This window comes from Dreissena polymorpha, chromosome 5 (assembly GCF_020536995.1).
Source record: "Dreissena polymorpha isolate Duluth1 chromosome 5, UMN_Dpol_1.0, whole genome shotgun sequence".
NCBI classification, from domain to species: Eukaryota; Metazoa; Mollusca; class Bivalvia; order Myida; family Dreissenidae; genus Dreissena; species Dreissena polymorpha.
The window spans coordinates 2,486,375-2,507,848 of record NC_068359.1 but is presented as its reverse complement, the minus strand read 5'-3'; the positions used below and the strand labels follow the sequence as shown (position 1 = coordinate 2,507,848).

General features: G+C 35.6%; 1 protein-coding gene across 6 annotated transcripts in view; it reads right to left on the bottom strand.

Annotated features, from left to right (window-relative positions):
- LOC127832256 (regulator of nonsense transcripts 2-like) overlaps positions 1-21,474 on the bottom strand; it is a 61,044-nt gene that overhangs the window by 38,902 nt on the left and 668 nt on the right. For 5 of the 6 annotated variants that reach the window (XM_052357586.1, XM_052357593.1, XM_052357590.1 and 2 more), the window contains exons 1-13: positions 18,028-18,154; positions 15,940-16,049; positions 15,138-15,281; positions 11,711-11,858; positions 11,051-11,113; positions 9,211-9,295; positions 7,767-7,843; positions 6,284-6,364; positions 5,357-5,506; positions 3,641-3,901; positions 2,383-2,514; positions 2,077-2,169; positions 1,511-1,606 (exon numbers count right to left, since the gene is read on the bottom strand). In XM_052357586.1, the coding sequence (XP_052213546.1) occupies positions 1,511-1,606; positions 2,077-2,169; positions 2,383-2,514; positions 3,641-3,901; positions 5,357-5,506; positions 6,284-6,364; positions 7,767-7,843; positions 9,211-9,295; positions 11,051-11,113; positions 11,711-11,858; positions 15,138-15,281; positions 15,940-16,043 (1,434 nt within the window). In that variant the 5' untranslated portion in view covers positions 16,044-16,049; positions 18,028-18,154. Of the gene's footprint in view, positions 1-1,510; positions 1,607-2,076; positions 2,170-2,382; positions 2,515-3,640; positions 3,902-5,356; positions 5,507-6,283; positions 6,365-7,766; positions 7,844-9,210; positions 9,296-11,050; positions 11,114-11,710; positions 11,859-15,137; positions 15,282-15,939; positions 16,050-18,027; positions 18,155-21,474 lie in introns of those variants that run through there. The other variant, XM_052357589.1, reaches the window with a different exon arrangement.

Below are 21,474 nucleotides of genomic sequence, written 5' to 3'. Positions count from 1 at the left end.
GCTGACACCATGCTAAATGCTTGAAATGCACTAAGTGACCTCGTGGCCTAGTTTTTGACCCGGCATGACCCATATTTTAACTCGTCCTACATATCATCTAGGCACAACTTCTGACCAAGTTTGGTGAAGATCGGGTGAAAACTACTTCAATTAGAGAGCGGACACCATGCTTAATCCTTGAAATGCACCAAGTGACCCTGTGACCTAGTTTTTGACCCAGCATGACCCATATTCGAACTTGACCTAGGTACTGTCTAGACACACCTTCTGACCAAGTTTGGTGAAGATCAGATGAAAACTATTTGAATTAGAGAGCGGACACTGCTGTGGACGCCGCCCGCCGCCCGCCAAGGGTGAAACTATAATACGTCCTGTTTTTAAAAACTGGCGTATAAAAATAAAGTTTGCGGAAGCAACTTTTAAGCGATGAAAGTTACATTTTGAAGATGATGAACAAATAATTTGATAGTTCAGCTCCAAATGAGCTGAATTTTCACAATATGCATGGATGAGTATTGTCCATACGCAAAATTGGAATACGGTAGACATGGTAACAGCCGTTTTAAATTATTTAACATGAGATACCAGAAACTAGCACTGTCTCTGGGAGGCGAGATATGCATTATACATCTTTTTTTTCAAAATAATATCTGAAAAGTATATACAAATGTCTCACAGAAGTTGCCTTGTACAATCGTAAAGACGTTGTGCAGTTTTTGAATATTTTACGACTCAGTGAGACATTCATTAAATTGGTATTTACACTGAAGAACATGTACACATGAAAACCTTATTATAAATGTAAAATGCTCATATTTATGGTTATGTAATGGTTATATTTAACAATCTGTCATGGAGTAATCTAGCATGCAGGGGCTTACATGATTCTATTAATGTGGTACCAGGAAATGTTTGCCCGTTTGAAAAAATGACAACATAAATTTGAATAAGCACAATAATGATCAAGCACTTTGTATATCTTATGTAGCTGACATCAAATTTTTCCTACATGACATAGGACCTTGTCCATGTATACGTGTTCAGCTTTAACTCTGTTTATAGTCCTTTTTTAAATTCACATAATCAGCTGTAATATATTACAAAATATGCTGACTAAATTTAATATGTGTCAATTTTCTTGTTTGTTTTTCAAGAATAAATTCTACAGACATTTTGTATTATCCATTCTGGAATATAGCGCTGTCTCAGTTTATTGCAAATAAAGCTTGATATTACATTGGTTGGTTTTTTAATGGCATAATTCCTTTAATGCAGTTAATGTAAGATAAAATGGTTAAACAACATTCTGTATGATTTCCAAGGCACTTTATAGTAGGCATTCACATTATAAGAATATAATTCAGTGATAAAGTCAAGAATTTCAAAGAAAGTAGACAAGGTTCCTTCAAAGTAACTTGCTATAAGTATTTCAATGACAAACAGGATGATATATTTCTTTTGATTACCATGGAATAATTATGTTTTCTTGCATACTTTATACAATGATTACCTCTAGGTTTTTGAGTGGATTGTAAATGTCAAAACCCCCATCATCATCTTTTGTTTCATCTTCTGGCAACTCTGGCATATCCTCATCTAGAATGTCCTGTGGGGAAAAGCAAGGTTAAACAGTTAAGGAACAAGTATAATAAAATGTGTAAGCAGTGGGGTTATTACCACATATTTGGACCGGAATCTTCATTTACCATCATGGAGCTGTTCATATCAAGAATTTGTCATTCAAAAAAAGGGTAGTTAACTTAAGCACAATTTGAACATAACAAAACTAGGTAATGAGCCATCAATTTCAATCAGTTTTACATAGAAATATTCTTAATTCTGCAAATTTGTTTGCTTTTTTATTCTAAACACACCAGTCAGAAATCAACCAATTTTTTATCTACTTCATACATGTATAATCGGTGGTGTAAACACATTTTCTTGAAGAATTGAGAGAAAATTTATTCAAAAGAATTACAGTCTCCACTATCCTAACGGCACTATGCCAGCAATGCCAAAAGTAACCTCTATAGTTTGTTGTTCCAGATTACACAACACTCAACAGACTGTACTCACTGCTAGGACTTGTGAACTGGAGTATAGCTTCTGGTAGTTGTTGTAGGCTTCCTCATATCTCTCCTTTCTTTCACAGCTCAGCTCTCCCTTAGTCTGAAAAGGAGGAACCAATGAGTCTCAAAATAACGAGCAGGGGAAAGTTTACAAAGTCTCAAAATCACGAGCAGGGGGAAAGGTTACAAAACACTATGAATAAATGCCTTTTACACAAAATAGTTACAACCCTAAAAAAAGTGGAATGCTGTGTGGAAACTATATCAAATTATTTTAAACAATCTTAAGCGGCTTTCATGTAAAAAGTCTCACCAGCAGAGTTTTCCTGTTCTGTTTCTCCATGTTTTTCAGGTTCTTGTGGTCGGTGATGAGGTGCTTACACAGGGAGCTGAAGTAATCACCCAGCAGATTGCGGCAGCCCTTCTGTCTTTCCTTCAACAGTACCTGGAGAAACAACAGGGACACAATGTGTAGTCAGGATGTGCAAAGACAAGGCATTACCAGGGAAAATACAACTGGAATAGTTAAACAGAGGGTCCAGTTATAAAAATAACCAGTTCAACCAAGCAAGCCATCAGAGAAAGAAAGTGTTTCAAGCCTGCCAATATTATTGAAAATATTTACAAGCCTGGTTCAAAATTGTCAAATATGAGGCACACAATCACTGAGAATAAATAAACTCCTCTTTTCAAACCTGGAAGTAGTTTTCTTGAATCTTAGTCTAATAATTGCATGGTGAATAAGGGCCCCTATCTTTTTGACAATGAAACTTCAATGACTTCTTCAATATGACTAACAAAAATATCTGAGACCACTGATGGACGACCTCTATTCATGCCATTTCTCAATGTATGGGTTAATTCAAAGCATGCAAACAAGTCAACAAGGCAATAACTTCAATAAAGATCAGCATCAACAAGGACGAAAAATGAGGGAAATTTGCTTAACGCTTGCACACTCAACTCCATTAAATTAGAATTAAAACAAGGGACAAAATTGTCACAAAACCAGGTTTTCATTGTGAAAAAAAAATCTGATAAAGGGAGAAAACTCAAACTGAACTTTTGAAATGAACAAACAAAATTAACCCCCTTTGTAAGTTTGTTTTTAAAAAAAATAATCTATTTTTAGTCGTGGCGACCTTGACATTGGAGATATTGACATGATTCTTTCGTGCGACACACCGTACCATGATGGTGAACAAATGTGCCAAATGATTTTAAAATCTCACAATGAATGACATAGTTATGGCCAGGACAAGCTCATTTATGGCCATTTTTGACCTTTGAACTCAAAGTGTGACCTTGACCTTGGAGATATCGACGTAATTATTTCGCGCGACACACCGTCCAATGATAGTGAACAAATGTGCCAAATGATTTTGAAATCTGACAATGAACGACATAGTTATGGCCCGGACAAGCTTGTTCCGCCAGCCCACCAGCCCGCCCGCCAGCCAGCCAGCCAGCCCGCCCGCATTCGCCAATCTAATAACCAGTTTTTTCCTTTGGAAAACCTGGTTAATGATCCAAATGACAGACAAATCAGTACAATTCCAAGCCTCACAAACCTTGCTTCGAGGAATTTCCAGCCCAAACCTCTCCCCTAGGAGCCTGTACTTGCGCGGTAGGAGACCTGCGTAGTCATCTCCACAGTGCTTGCAGAAGCTGGTGAGGATGGCGAGGTTATTGTGCTCCTCCTTGTCGTTGTTGATGAGTATCGCAAGCTGATTGGCCAGTAGGAGTAGGCCCTCCTTGTCCCTGAACAAGCCCACTGAGACCAGGTCAGCAAAGAACCGCAGGTCTACACGGTACTTGCTGGGGTTGCTGATCTAATGGCAGCAGATGGAAATGAGAATTTACTTTTAGGAACAAATCAGAGATGATATGCCAATGGCACGGCAAAAGTGTTGAATCCTCATAAAGTAGAAGTGAAGAAACCCAGTACTTGATGAGTCTGCAGATTCATTGGGATCTGGTGGAATGAGCAGTTTAATTTTTAATACGTAAATTAGCTGAATAATACTCAATAAACCCTCATGAAAAAAATTAAAATCACAAAATATATCAATGAATTTTTCATGAATAAATTTTAAATGGACAAAAACATATCATTGAACTTTTCATGATAAAGGATCCAATGGACAAAAAACATTAACCATTTGTATTTCTTTTTTAGGGTACTTGAAAACCATTATAAAACTTACCCAGCACGATAAATATACTTAAGTTTTTGGTGAGTTATGATACATTATTGTGCTCTAATTCAACTAAATGAGTGAACGTTTGTATATGTTCTTTAGACAATAACACACAGCAGAGCTGGACCGGACGTCTATAATCTTCACGCTGCCGAAATAACGCCGTTATGCGGATTGGGCCGATTATACACCTCCAGCCAAGCTCTGCCGTGTGTTATCCTTTATATTACATATAATACTTTTTCGTTCCTTTAATAAAATTTATTACAGAACCAGCTCTCCGTACTTTTATTTTATATTCAATCGATTACAAAATTTATGACGTATCTCATGTGACATAATTTCTGCGACGAAACACATCAGTTTTAGCTAGACTCTTGATTTTAGGGATAACAATTCAGACGTAGAAGGTTTTTATTCAACAGTAAGATCTGATTATTTTTTAAGCAACAAACAAATCCAAAACGTATTTCTGATTGAGTGTTTGTTATGCATAATTGGAAGCTTTGATAGGAATAAAATCTTTCAATTTCGTAAAGCTTGTTTTTGGTGACAGTGGATTGCATTGGATACAAATGTTTGAAAAAGTGTGATTTAAAAGCAATTTTGATAAAAGAATGGAATAACAGAAAAAGAAAAAGCAAATTGCTGTTATTATTATCATAATCATCGGATAAATTTTGCTGTTTGATGAATCATGTTAAAGCTCAAATAGACATGGTAGAGGCATCAATCTAATGTACAGAAGAGTTTCAGTTTCAATCAGTGTTTGTATTATCTAAATTGTGTGTAGGTGTCATTATAATTATGTTCGATTCTTTCGTTGAGTTGTGGCTTAATTTTATTGATCACCGTAGGCTAAGACTGAATATGAACACCATTTTGTTCAGTTGAACCCGTGTGATCCGATTCTTTTCAGATTTGAAAAGTCGGCCCGGCTAAGTGGGCTAATTTAATTTATATTGGCCCGCTAGATACGAACAACCGCCCACTCGCGACGTCATTTTGTTACTACTTATAATAATGATATGTAATATATGTCAATATCAAAATGATCATAGACAAATTACATCCCATCTATCACACCTTTTCATCCTTTTTTGTTGGGAAATATTTCTGCCAGTTTTCCAAAAGACTTGGAGCGAACTCTGCGTAGCGCTGATGCATTATGCTGCAGATGTATACAGCACAGCTGATATCTGTCATCTTCAGTTTGGCCTCAGTGATTGATGCAGCCTAGACAGGTGAAGAATTTCAACATGATAAATGTGTTGCGTTCTGAGAAAACTGGGCTTAATGCATGTGAGTAGAGTGTTGTCCCAGATTAGCAAATGCAGTCTGCACAGGCTAATCAGGGACGACACTTCCCGCTTTTATGGTATTTTTAGTTTCAAGGAAGTCCCTCCTTACCAAAAATCAAGTTTAGGTTGAAAGTGTCGTCCCTGATTAGACTGTGCAAACTGCACAGGCTAATCAGGGATGACACTTTACGCACATGCATTAAGCCCAGTTTTCTCAGAACAAGGCTCAAATATTCATTGCAGGAATTATGAAACTCCAGACACATGATCTCATGGAGAGAAATGTGTGATACCATCTGCTAGTCTTTTATCTAACCCTTTGCATGCTTTTTTTCAAAGAATACTATCAGAATAGCAAACAGTTTGGATCCTGATGAAATGCCACGTTATATGGCATCTCATCTGGATTCAAACTGTTTGCAAAGGCCTTCAAAATTCGGTTCCAGCACTGTAAGAGTTAAAGCAAGTGACCATTGGCCTATATTATACAATATAGTTCAATGTAACATTAAAACTAAATGTGAGATATATCTTTTGGTTTTCACACAACATTTGTTTTGTGTTGTATTTCTATTGGCTTTGACTTAAGCTTGTGTACAAAAAAAACTATAATGTTTTGCAGGAATGACATCATGTGTTTTCATCCATCAAACAAAACCTATCCTCTATGTATTATTATTTATTATATTATTTCAACAACAAAAATTATTACCGCCTCTCCAACATATTTTGTCAGGTTGAGACTGTTGAACTCCTTTGTGAGACTCTGCTTCTGTGACTCGCTGAGAACTTTCTGAAAATTAAATGATGATTTTACGGCATAACACGTACACAAGGTCTCATGAAACAGCTAATATTCAATGGCAACTGATAATGGTTTTTTACCACTAACATGCACTAGAATTACAAAACATGGTATCCTGAAATAAGAATACACCATTTGCAATTATGTATACTTTAGCTTTGACACGAGTGTGACTGATACCCCCATACCTCTCTGTGAGCTGTGTTCAAGGGCAAATAACTCAGCAATGTGTAGATGGTTATGACATATAGTAAGTTTTAAATTGCTTGAGAGATGTGAAAGTTGCTCCACAAACCTTTAACATTCACCTTTAACTGTTTAGCAACGGAGACAGGAAATGCAAGAATATCTCACCTTCTACAAAAATGACCTAATCCGATTGGCTTAGAGCGTGCCCATGGAGTATTTTCCATACAACCCGAGTAATTTCCATACTACCCGAGTAATCGAGTAGTCGGTTGAGATATAATCATTACACCATTAGTAACTGACGGTGAATGGGATATACACCCTCAGTAATTTAATACCATACTCAAGCTTCGCTCTCGTATGGTATGAAATTACTGAGGGTGTATATGAATGGGATATACACCCTCAGTAATTTAATACCATACTCAAGCTTCGCTCTCCTATGGTATAAAATTACTGAGGATGCATATGAATGGGATATATACCCTCAGTAATTTAATACCATACTCAAGCTTCGTTCTCGTATAGTATGAAATTACTAAGGGTGTATATCCCATACACCGTCAGTTACTAAAGGTGTAACTAATAATACAAGTGCACAGTTCCAATGGAATATCTACATAGTACAAAAGGGACATAATTCTGGTAAACGCCTGGTCACAGTTTTGGTCGTGACTGTAAACAAATACTCACAACAAAAGTTTTATTTCACTATCTGTGGTAGATATAAAGATATTGAGTAGTTGCATGCAAATGTTAACCTGACATTTTCATGTTCTAAAAAGGGCACTATTCTGCTAAATGGCAGCTCACTCTTATGGAACTTTTAATGGACCTCACAAAATAAACATAAACACATGAGGGAAGTTTTAAGTGAATACCTACAGTAAAGGTATATGGAGTAGCTACATAGTACCTTAACCAAAGCATTACCCAGATGCAGACAGCAAGGCCGACACTGACAAAATGGTGAGTTTTATAGCTTGGAATATTTTGTGAATAGTTAAGCTCAGAAGGGAAGATGGGACCAGTCCCTCTATCTTTAATATCACAATTTGTTTAAAAAATAAAGAAGTTTAGAAAGTCTGAACAAGCAACATTTTCAAAAGAAAAGGCAAACATTTAATGATACACACTTGTATAACTGATTTGGGTTTTTGACATTCTGTGAATTTAACATATCTATAAATATATAACTTACCAATTTTTTCACAAAGGCTGTGTTTTTCTTCAAACTTGAGTCAAGTCGAGTGAAAAAGCTTTCTTCAGGTCTTCTTTCTGAAGTTAAGAGTACATAAACATCTAAAAGTTATAATTTTGTTGTAAAAAGACTCTTTATAAAGAGCTATACAAATGAGTGTAGCATGGTTTTGATGCTCTCTTATCACATCATTCTTCATCTAGCATGATTCGTCTAAAACACATTGGCAGCCATATATATTGTTGCATGTTCTGTTCTATACATTTGAAGATTGCTGCTTCCAAGTAGTTTTTTCAAACAAGAAACTTTAAAAAAAACTATGGTTTAGATTTAACATATTTGTTTCAGATCATCGTCAATACTGAAAGTAGCAGTATGGTAGCTTTCAATAATCAAGATTTATGAGGACTTTGAAAATATTAATATCTTAAATTACAAAGTTTGAATTAATACTTTATTTGTTAAATTAAAAATAACTTGACCAGTCGAATAATTAAATACATTAAAATGATTTCAAACAGGGTAGAAAATGAAGAGAAAGTATACCAATAGATGATCAATGAAGTTTCTTTTATATTGCAAGAAATATCTGTCCATTTCAATACTTACACAGAAAAAAGAAAACAGGACTTATGTCAATGTTTAGTGTTTAACCCTTTCAGTGCGGGAAACGGATTTTAAAGGCCTTTGCAAACAGTTTGGATCCAGATGAGACGCCACAGAACGTGGCGTCTCATCTGGATCCAAACTGTTTGCTGTTCTAATAGTATTCTTTGAAACAAGGGACAAAATTGTCACAAAACCAGGTTTTCATTGTGAAAAAAAATCTGATAAAGAGAGAAAACTCAAACTGAACTTTTGAAATGAACAAACAAAATAAACCCCCTTTGTAAGTTTGTTTTAAAAAAAAATCTATTTTTAGTCGTGGCGACCTTGACATTGGAGATATTGACGTGATTCTTTCGTGCGACACACCGTCCCATGATGGTGAACAAATGTGCCAAATGATTTTAAAATCTCACAATGAATGACATAGTTATGGCCAGGACAAGCTCATTTATGGCCATTTTTTACCTTTGAACTCAAAGTGTGACCTTGACCTTGGAGATATTGACGTAATTATTTCGCGCGACACACCGTCCAATGATGGTGAACAAATGTGCCAAATGATTTTAAAATCTGACAATGAACGACATAGTTATGGCCCGGACAAGCTTGTTCCGCCCGCCCGCCAGCCAGCCCGCCCCCGAATTCGCCAATCTAATAACCAGTTTTTTCCTTCGGAAAACCTGGTTAAAAAATCGAAGAAAATGCTTATTTTAGAAATTCTGCAGACGACATTTTAGCAGACGACAAATTTCCCAGCATGCAAAGGGTTAAAAACACAGCATATCAGAACTCATAGAATACACAAACTATAGTAGTCCTTAGTAAACCGTCTTACCTTCAGCACTAAGGTTATCTTTTCTTAACTGTAGTTTTTCCTCATTTCTAGCTTGAATGTCTGCGACATAATCTTCTATAGATTTCTAGAATGATACCAGAACATAAACTCATTACACTTTACACTTTAAAATTGCTTCCCTCTTCAGGCCATATTTTTTTTATTTTTTGACACTGAGAAGATGACTAAACTATTTTAATAATCATAAGCATCTATCATGGTATTTAAGTTCTCCTTATACAGAAGGTCAACCTGCCAATGGAAATGCAGAAACATTTAATACAAATCGAACGCTCCAATGCTGTTTGTATCAGTTTTGGGACAAGCAAATATCTGCCAGATATATACTATTCTTCACATCTTTGAAACAGGAAATGCAAAATAACCATCTTATGTATTACTCAAAACATAAACTTAACAAACTATGCCAAATTAATCATTAAATATGGCAAAAACTTGGTTTAGTATTAAATAATACCACTGTCAAAATAAATGTCACACCATGATAGCCAGACTCGTGTTAAAATTTGCAACACAATACTTTTCAGGGCATATACTTCAGGCCTTGAAGAATCCACTCGACCGCTCGCATATGCGAGTAAAGTTGAAGGTCGGGCGAGTAAAGTTTGTTGAATACTTGACAGATCGGGCGATTGCTGTTTTTCAAGTTGAGAAATATAAATTCAGTTCCAGAACTCCTGCCACATCGATACAAAGTGCGAACAATTTTTCGAACGAACAAAAAATAGATTAAGTACACAAAGAAACTGCACTTTCGTTTTGACAATGAACAATGACGTCACGGGCAGAGTAAAAATAATTCTCCTAATCTGCTGCGCTCTTTTCCTAGGTGCCAGTGCTCTTAGCTAATCGATTAAAAGTGAAAAAAAACAGTTAAATATATTGGTCATTCCATGAAAAATAAAATTTCATTTTAATGTAAATATCAATAAAAAAATAATACATAACTGGTTAAATATAATACTTCTTATATTTAATTACAAATAAACAGACAAATAATTAGTAATAAACAAAATAATTCGTGATCAGAAGCCTTAGCCAAAATTTACCATATTGTAACCATTTGTCAATCAAGCATGTCTTTCCGTAAAAGTTCGTCTTAAATATTAAAACTCAGCATGGAAAAGGGTTCTATTTTAAAATATCTGCAAGGTGGTGTAGACAGGGAACAGAAAGAAAGGTAATCAAAACGAGAAGCGGAAAGTATTGAGAAAAGGAAACAGGTGCAGAAAACGTAAGGAAAGCAAATAAAATCCATAAGATAATGTAGTTAATTTGTTTGCAGTTTAGTGTCACTATGATACGTAGGTTAAAAGGTTCTGGTTGATCATAACTATAAATATAGATATTTATTTTTTTAAATGCAGGACGAGTAGATTAAAGTGAAGGGCGAGTGGATTGTCAGACCTACTCGCCCTGCAGGGCAAGTGGCTCTGGAAAAATTCTTCAAGGCCTGACTTTTTTGATGATAGCAATGTAATTGTTGAAAAGATTTTTAAATAAATGAAATTTACTTTTATCTGAAGAATGGCTTAAGGGATATCCATTGAAACACAATCCTGCATTTTGATGCAAGCATTTCGCAATGTAATACTTTTGACTCCTCTGAATTATCTGCGTTGCAACATTTTGATACAAATGTTACCATGAAACTAACATAAAACATAATTATATATTTGACAAAATGTTGTTTATCAGTCCAGCACTATATAAAAAAAGTTATACAAAGCAACATTTTGAATGCAATCAAAACATATCCAAAACAAAATATCTAGACTTCAGTATTTCACGTTTTTTATGAAGTTGAAGATTAAAATACCTTCTCTTCTGCTATTTTCTGTAGTCTTTCTTCTTCAATTCTTCTTTCTTCCGCCTCTTTCCTCTGAAAAATCACACAAATTAAAACTTGCTGTTTAAAAACTTACATGTTGTCACAAACATTTGTTGATGCCATTACACCAATCAGTAAAAACTACACGTTACATTGTTTCTTCATGAAAAGATCCAAATGTATGTAGAAACCCAGACAATTCTTATCACAAAATTCTTAAGAACTTTTGACATTTAAGGAACAAATTATGTTGTTGTTGTTGATATTAAATTCAATTTGAAACCCATTATATTTTGAAATTATTTTCACAAGTGTGACTTTGAGATTTTGTATTTATTCATTGGTATTTGTTTTATAAGCATACACTATTTGCGCGTGTTGTGTTTCTTTGCGCAATGTTTATATCATTTGTGTGATGAAAAATGTTTGGCAACATGTCACTTACCATACATTAAGGACCTAAAGCTGACAATAAGATTGCTTTATCCATATAAAACATGTTTATTTCAGTTGGTGTATATTTGAAATATGTTTTGCAGTTATTTCGAAAGCACGCTATTATTGTATTAAAGAAATTTCGACAAAACAACCTTTCACTGTTTAAGACCAGGTATCAACCTTGCTCTCATTTCAAGTTATCAAATTTACCAATCTTTCCGCTTCCTCTGCCTTCTTCTTCATTTCTTCCTCCTCCTGTTTCCTCCTTTCTTCAGCCTGCCTCTCCTCTTCTTCCTTCTGCCACTGTGCCTCTAAGTCAGCGGCTGACAGGGCTTTCAGAGGGGGACAGCTCTCGTTACTGAACACAAGGCTTTCATTACAGGAAGTTGGAAAGTGTTAAACATAAAAACATTGAGATATACATTTTCCATTTTTTGGATTATTTTACATCTGGTAAAGTCAACAGGCCTTGCACAGGTTTCATTACGACTGGAAAGGAGAGCAAATCACCCTGCTATTCTCACAAAAATATTTTACAACACACCCCTACATTTTGATGCTTAAGAAGCCCTGAATTTAAACTGCCTGAAATTAAAACAGTCTCAAAATGTCTTACACAGTCCCTAAATAGGTAATTTTCTCACATACCGGTACTGTATTTGGACAATGGCTTTCACTAAATATTGAGATTTACAATTGTTCTAAGGTGTCAAATCAAAAATGAGAAAATAAACTTTAATGAAATATGTAATTTCTTTATTCTTTATTGAGCAAAATCAGCAATTAACAACACTTGTCTAATCATATATAAATATTAATAAAATTTCCCAAAGCTATGTATTAAACTAAAATTAACAAATGCATTTGTTTCCACACACATTGAATCTATTAGAACTTAAATTGTGGCCTCTATTAATATATTCGAGAATATTTATCTGAAGACCAGTTTAACCTGGGGTTCCTTTCCTTCAAGTGACCTTCTGGATATGTTTTGATTCAGAAGTCAGCAGTCTATTGGATTAATCATTAAACTTTTTTTTAAATTTTCCTGAAATGCTTCTAGAAGCATTACTTGGCCGTAAGTGATTGGTGTTTTGCTATTAGTATGGTTGATTATAGTACAGGCACCATGTACTTAAACAAAAGTGCCTGCCTGCGGTGTTCACTTTTCCCGATGGGTGACATTTCGCTGGGGCGGACACGCTTCTACCTGCGGTGTTCGGCGAACACCCGAAATCGCCGCCATTGCACGCTATCGTTAACGGAAATATGAGTGATCACCGCGATGCTGCGCAGCCACCGTAAACACCTGTCTGCGAGAGTCATTCACGCGTTTTAAATGTAAATGTACAAAAGAAAATCATATACTACATGTAGATATTACATGTATGTGAACATATATGCGTACTTTAATTCGGACAGTACGTCCGAAACGTAAATAAAGCCTAAGATGATCAGCTCAAATTATATTTTATTAAGAGGAAATGTCAATGCCAAATAATTCGCGAGATACCCCAGTACTTTAGATGAAATTCACAACGAAACTTTTAATGGAAATTAAATGATCTCAATGTTGTTACCGCTACGAAATTTTTATTTACAAATAAATACACCCATGCCAATTTTTGCGCGCTTTTTATAAGAACAAAGAAATTCATTTATTTCATGTAGAATTTGTAACCTAAAATAGCTGTACATGACGCATGCAAACCGTGTCAGGTGATTCAGGTAAGCATATTGCAAGACAACGGTCCTGATTGGGAGCTTATTTCATCATATCTTTAAATAGAATCATATGCTGAAATTCATTTGACAGGGAAGAAAATTTCACACGTTTGTGTTCATGACTCATATCAACTTTATAACCCACCCATAATTTGATTTTAAAAATGGAAATCGGGCATATATGGGATTATCGAGTAATGGATAACAATGGGAAAAGTTGCATTTATGCAATTGACACAGTTGACACGTATGTATTGGGGAATCCAGAGACTCAGGATAATACGATTACTACAATCAGTTAGGAGTTCTCCGTGGCTTCAAACTGTTAATTGAATAATCAAACACTCAATTAACACTTCTCCAGTAGTGGTATCCTACAGCTAGGTGCGAACGCGGTTTTCTTTTATACGCGGCGTTTAAAAAGACAGAAAACACTGTCATGGGCATGGGTGTTAAATACATTATTCTTTATCACTTTCAAATGAAAGGGATCAATACAATACGTTTATCTTCAATTGTTTTATTTTAAGCAAACACGATGAACACCGCTGTAGATATTATGGGTCCGTGGTGATTCGGGGTTTTTGCCTTATGGCAGACGGCCCCTGCGACATTTGATCTGAACACCCATCACACAGTTCATATTGGTAAGCAAACACAGTGAGATGATTACCGCGGCGAATGGCGTTTGTTTAAGTACACGGTGCCTAAACTGTACCATTACTTGTCTTCTTGGCCGAAAAAAAGTCAGATGGTAAAGCGCTTTTGCCTAACAAAAACAGGATGTGTTTGTGAAACACAATGTCCCCCTATATGCAGCTCCATGAGATACACATGCATGTCAAATATAAAATTGCTAGCTTCAATATTGCAGAAGTTACATTACATGAGCAATTTTGACCCATATATTTGACCTAGAAGGATGACCTTGACCTTAAACCACTCAAAATGTGCAGCTCCATGAGATACACATGCATGCCAAATATCAAGTTGCTATCTTCAATATTGCAAAAGTATTCATAAAATAAGCGATTTGGGCCACATATATTTGACCTCTGACCTTGAAGGATGACCTTGACCTTTCACCACTCAAAATGTGCAGCTCCATGAGATACACATGCATGCCAAATATTAAGTTGCTATATTCAATATAGCAAAAGTTATTGCAAAATGTTTAAGTTGGTGCAAACAAACCAACAGACCAACAGACAGGGCAAAAACAATATGTCCCCCACTACTATAGTGGGGGACATAAAGACCAACAGACAGGGCAAAAACAATATGTCCCCCACTACTATAGTGGGGGACATAAAAACTCCTCAGTCATGCAAGTCAGGCATAGGAATTACACATCCATTTTTTGTTATTTGGCTTCCTTGAATATTATGAATTCTTTCTTCTTGGAATCTTCTACAATTTTTTGTTATAGTCATTTTTAGCTCGGCTGTTTTCGGAGAAAACCCTAGGTATTGTCATAGCCAGCTCGTCGTGTCCGCAGTCCGTGTCAAGGTTTGTTAAGGTTTTTAACATTGGCTCTAAAATCAAACAACTTTGAAACTTCATATGTAGATGCACATTGATGAGTGCTACACACCACACCCATATTTGGGTAACTAGGTCAAAGGTCAAGGTCACTGTGACCTCTAAAAAAAAAAAAAATCTGACAAGCTTTCGCAGCCGAGCGTGGCACCCGTTATGCGGTGCTCTTGTTAAACTCTGTGATCAGGTCCATTCAAGATCGACTGAGTGACTGAGATAAACAATACAGGTTCATATTACAATGGTTTATGAAATCAAATGTTTTCATTAGCCAATTAAATAACTTAAAACATCAGACAAACAAGTAAACCTGCTTTTACTAAAAACACACAAAAAGGCAAACGAAATATGTTTTTTGCAGCTGGCCAATTACCTGGTCTTTTTTATGTCACCGCCACCATTTTCGCTTGTTTTACTTGAAGACGCTGCCCCTGCAGGTGAATCCCTATCCCTGTCACTGGCCCCGCCCCCTCTTGGGCCTCGCCCACTTCCTCTACCCGCCTGGTACCGCTGTTCTCTACAAGAAACCATGGATTTCTAAGATTGTTTTAAACAAGAAGCTTTCATCATAAAAAGTGCAGATTTTGGCACTTCTTGGCAAGATTAATCATGGATTTCATTGATTTTTGAAAAGTGTCAGTTTTAACAATATTTTTTTGTATTTGAATGTTCTGACACAACTGTCCACGTAAAATTCTACTGTGAAGGTTTTAATTTGTGGTCTCTGATAGTGTAAGTAGTGCTTATAATCTGTTTCAGTTTTGACATAAGAACATTAGGCTGCAAACTATAAAGTGCTATCCTAAATGCTTGAAAACTGACGTGTGACCTTGTTAGTCTCTGATATTTGATATTTCTCTCATTTGGAACATTTGGAAGTTTTGACATTATTGTGTGACCTAAAACTGTACACTCTTCAGAGAATACAAAACATATATGACTTACATGACTGTATTTATTTGCCTGTTGTTGTAGTTAAGTTAAAATGTTTGGCACACCAAAACATACATGTAATTAAACAAAACAAGTAAAAGTATTTTTTGAAATGTTTGGAACTTTATATTAAAACATGAAATGTTATATTAGATGTTGCCAAACAAATAAAGTTTAACATGCATTATGCAAATCACTCTTTAATACATCTAGGTACCTACTGTACAAGAACAAAAGAGTACCTGTAACTCTTCCCTCCACTTCCAGATCTTGAGGAACCTCTGCCTGAACTTTTGTTATCAGTGCCAGACTTTGGAGTGCGTCTGTCTTCTGAACGGCCACTCATTTTTCACTTAACAAACAAACAGATAATGATGAATAAGAGTTCCAGAAAGTGACCTTAAGACATCCTTGGTTGCTTCTCCAACAAAAGCACTACTTTTATTTTTGGTTATCTAAAACCAAAATGTAAACATAATAATATATCATACAGAAGGCACTGTTTTTCATCTTTCCAAGTAAACTTCAAACACACAAACTACAATTATTTTTTTTATTTTTCAAAAGTTATACAATAAGTGAACAAAATATGTATGTTTTATCTCACCCCCCCCCCCAAAAAAAATCGATACATAATTGCCTATCCAGTTAACAGGGCTCGACACTTTTGGTGGTCCGTTGACCCGGGGTCAGTAAAAAATAGGGAGGACCAGTGAAACTAGAAATTGGTTAACCCGTCTGATCATTTAAAAATCCTGGCCAGCTTATTGTGAAATACTGGTGGAAAGCTGTTTTCATCAATAAAACAACTTTATATGTTCATAATAAACCGAAAATTTCATCATTATTTTATGGGCCGACTTGAGACCGGGATAAAAATAGCAACATATTGGAAATTCCAATTTTTCTAGATGCCCATATGACAAAAACCTGTTGTCAGATCAAAAAATCGATTTGTGTTCCGCAAATGTCTCTGGCAAATGTCCCCGGACTTCGCCCTGATCGTTACACAAATTAACATAAAATTCGAAGCATTCGGATTGAGAAATGAACAAAATTGTTTTTATCATTTTGAAAAAGCAGCAATAATCAGCATTTTATTGATCTTAGTACCATCATAATATACTTTGTTTACCGTGCGAATTTACACTTGAGGGCGCCCAATTATGTTTTGATATTGTCATAGAGAAAACGTGTGTATGTTCAAGATTACAAGTTTTCGCGATGTGGAATTTCATCCCGGGGATGGTTGATCCTCCACCTAAAAAAAACTAAAACTAATGAAGAGAAGCTTGAAGTACAACGAAAATATGAAAAGATAAGAGAGATAAAAAATCTATTGATTCATGGGTAAAAGAATTTGATGGGGTTGATTATAATTCAACCAAAAAACACATGACATGTAAAATTTGTGGATATTCTGGAAAGAAAGTTGAAATATAGGTAAAATGACATAGAAATTGCAGTGCTCCAGCTAGGCCTAAATCGAAGGGCGCCGCGCCCTGCCCTCCCGAACCTCCGCCCTGCCCCCCCCCCCCAAACCTCCGCCCTGCTCACCCCCCCCCCCCCCCCTGTCAAAAAAAAAAAAAAAAAAAAAAAAAAAAAATTTTTTTTTACATATGATTATTCATAAATCTCTTATTACATTGTAATTAGTTTAATCCTCATTGTAGACATTATATTTAAATTGTTTAATAATAATGGGAATAATACAATTATTTATAACATATTAATTAGCATGCAATAGAAAGCATTCCAGGAACACCCGCGCTTCGAACGTGCCCTTTGCACAAAATACTGCGCGTCAAAAGTGCCCTTTTCACAAAATACTGCGCGTCTAAAGTGCCCTTTTGACAAAAAAGCCCCCCTGCCCTTTTCAAATCCTAGCTGGAGCACTGAATTGTCAGACCACTTGAAATCTTAGAGGACCAGTAATTTCTGACAGCTGGTGGTCCTTTGGGTCAGTAGGTAACAAAAGTAAGTGTCAAGCCCTGGTTAAACTGTTTAGAATCATCAGAATAACTATTGTTTTATTGAACACAGTTTACAAACAAAGTGAAAGTAATCTGTGTGTTTTCCAGAAAAGACTGTGATATGTTAGTTGAGGACGCTGCTTTCCAAACAATGAATTCGAGCTTAACATACAATCACAGTGATTTTTTCTAAGAAATGGTACTATAAGTGACTACAAGAAAAGAATGACAACACAAATAATGTATGCAACATATTTTCGCGATATACTATCAAAAACTCGCACAAACTCCGAAACAGTGCGATATAGTATCATCTAATACAGTTTGAACAAGTAATACACTATTAAATAAACAAACATCAACGCTCTTCAATATCTGCACTATGTCTTCATTGTGATCTGTTTTCACTTCTGTCTCGAGTGGTTTCACGAGCTCCGTCTTGTCACTCAAAGATACCAAATGTCTATTTAGAAGGTTACACATCACAGTTTTTGGTATCGTATTGAATTATCTAACAACTATTAACCAAACTATTTAATAAGTCAAGTACCTATATATTTAACAAATGTACTTGTCTTCTTATTTCTATTTTCAATACATGAACATTCGTTTGTATATGTTTACTATTCTCAGCTCTGTTGACTGTTTAACAACAACAACAACATTAATAATATCAAAGGTGCTACCTAATTTACGGGCAAAAGCTAATTGTAAAACCATGTAGTGTAATACAAATTTGGACATTAAATTAATGTGTGCAAACCATTATATTTGTTATAAATTAAATAACACAATTCATCCAAAAAATTAAATCTCATAAATGATAGCAACAACAATATATATTTTATTTTCAGAAGATATTACATTAAGATACACGTAGATCTATCATTAGGCATACACATAGTTTAGTTAAAAATATGTCAACCGTACGTACTTTATTCACAATATGCCTTCCTTATATAATAAACAAACATAACATTTACACGAAAAAAGTTAATGCATGTACATGCACTTAAAAAAAAACACTATTCAAAATAAATTCAAAACTTCAATTGATAGGAAATATTTTAATTTACAGAAAAAAAACATCATTTAGTGAATTAAAGCTTTATAAATAACCATTAATTCCCCTGCAACTTATTCATACAAATTAATTCAGAATAAAACTCATCCACTATTGAAAATGGTCAAGAAATTCACCGATGTAAAAAAAAAGCTAGAATTTATCACATGCTATACCCTGTTTCCCATGTAATACAACCATTACATATTTATTTATTTTACACATGTGTAATACAACATTTTTAAGCGTTTTGATTAGCTTAGTTTTCGTTTATTGACCAATCGCATTTTGTTATTTTGCTGAAATGACGTTGCAACGTCAAATGACGTTACGAAATGTAAACAACATTCGGGTTTCATTATTATGTTTGATTGATTGATTTTATTTGGTGAAAATATGAATATTTCATAGTTACTACATAATGCAGACAATATAAAATATATTATTACAGAAATATACATAGCAAACTATGGAATGCACACACAATACCAAGGATAACACAAAAAAGAGAAAAAATAATTTTCACTTATTTCCATTGTGGTATGTTTGCGTAAATAGTTATTTAATTTGCTCATTTAAAAGCATGTGATAAAAAGATCTGACACTCGTTGTCATATCATACCATATTTAAATAAACTCGTCCAGGAAATTCGTTAGTAAGCTCGCCAAATGCTCGCTTACTAACAAAATTCCTGAACTCGTTTAATACTAGAAATGGCGCGGCAGAGGCCGACGCGTATCCCCACGCCGCATGTTTGACCCAGGGGCGCCCCAGGGTTGGTAATGTGGCCATGCATAGTTGAGATTGATCGTATTGTCATAAGAGAAGTTCAGTATCAATTAGAAGTGAATCGGTGTAGAAATGAAGAAATTATAGTAAAAGACAATGTTGGGTGGGTGTGGCCTATTATGGGCGGGGCGCCCCAGGGTTGGTAATGGGGCCATACATAGTTGAGATTGACCGTATTTTCATAAAAGTGGTTCAGTATCAATTTGAAGTGAGTCGGTGTAAAAATGAAGAAATTATAGCGAAAGGCAATTTTGGATGAGCGTGGCCTATGTGGGCGGGGCGCCCCAGGGTTGGTAATGGGGCCATGCATAGTTGAGATTAACTGTATTGTCATAAGAGAGGTTCAGTATCAATTTGAAGTGAATCGGTGTAGAAATGAAGAAATTGTAGTAAAAGGCACTTTTGGGTGGGCGGGGCCTATGTGGGCGGGGCGCCCCAGGGTTGGTAATGGGACCATGCATAGCTGAGATTGACCGTATTGTCATAAGAGAGGTTCAGTATCAATTTGAAGTGAATCGGTGTAGAAATGAAGAAATTATAGTAAAAGGCAATTTTGAGTGGGCGTGGCCTATGTGGGCGGGGTGCCCTAGGGTTGGTAATGGGGCCATGCATAGCTGAGATTGACCGTATTGTCATAAGAGAGGTTCAGTATCAATTTGAAGTGAATCGGTGTAGAAATGAAGAAATTATAGTAAAGGGCAATTTTGGGTGGGCGTGGCCTATGTGGCTGGGGCGCCCCAGAGTTGGTAATGGGGCCATGCATAGTTGAGATTGACCGTATTGTCATAAGAGAGGCTCAGTATCAATTTGAAGTAAATCGGTGCAGAAATGAAGAAGTTAATGTAAAATAACATAAAAAAATTGAGTGAAAAACTCAGACCCAGCCCCGCCCCAACCCCCATAACTTTTGACCCAGGGGTCAGATCAAATTTCCGTCACTGTCACCGTCGCACATATGCTCATAGCTACCATGTATGTAAGTTTCAAGGTTCTAGTGCTAATAGTGTAGGAGGAGCAGGTGGCCAGGACGGACGGACGCACATCACCACAATATCCCCACTTTTTCTCCGAAAAACGTGGGGATAACAATATGGTATGATATGCCAACTCGTGCCAGATCTTATATATATGCATCATTTTAAAGCAGACAAACAAACACTCTTGACCAAGATTTTAAATATATATATATATATCTGTTTATTGATACAACAAATCGAAATTGGAAATATAATAAGCCGTATTACGCTTTAATCGATAGTTAATCAAAAACGCGAATCGCCGACATGGCGTTTAAACTTCCTATCAGTTAAAAAACAAGCGTGTGGTAGCGTGGCATGTTAGCTTGTGCTTCTCGGGTTCCGAGTTCGAAAACACAGAGCAAACATATTTACTTAACACTATTCTAAACATTAAAGTTTTATTAGTAAAATATTTTAATTACACTTGACGAAAAAAGGAGAAAAAAAATGAACAACTCCCTCAAACTATGAAACTTAAGAATCGACCGTCATTCCAAACTAGAAAGCGTAATTACATAAAGTAAGTATGAATTATATACATCTGCGGGTGAGTTTGTGAATGCTATTTTAACACAGTTCTGCTGTCGTTGTAGAAAATACAAAACAAGCTTGCGATTGATAAAGAAACTATTTACATGTACTTTTTAATAAACGCAAAATGTATTGTGGAAAGTGTTTCAGAAAAGTTTGCTTTCTTAACCAAGCTGGGCCTGTGATTATTTAAAGGGACCTTTTCACAGATTTTGGCATGTCTTGAAGTTTGTCATTAAATGCTTTATATTGATAAATACAACATTGGATCTAAAAAGCTCTAGTAAAAAACAAGAATAAAATTAAAGAAAGAAAGAAAAAGTAGCCCTAAACAGGCTCGAACCACTGACCCCTGGAGTAAAAGTCAATCTCTTAGACCACCCGGTCATCCGTGCTTATAC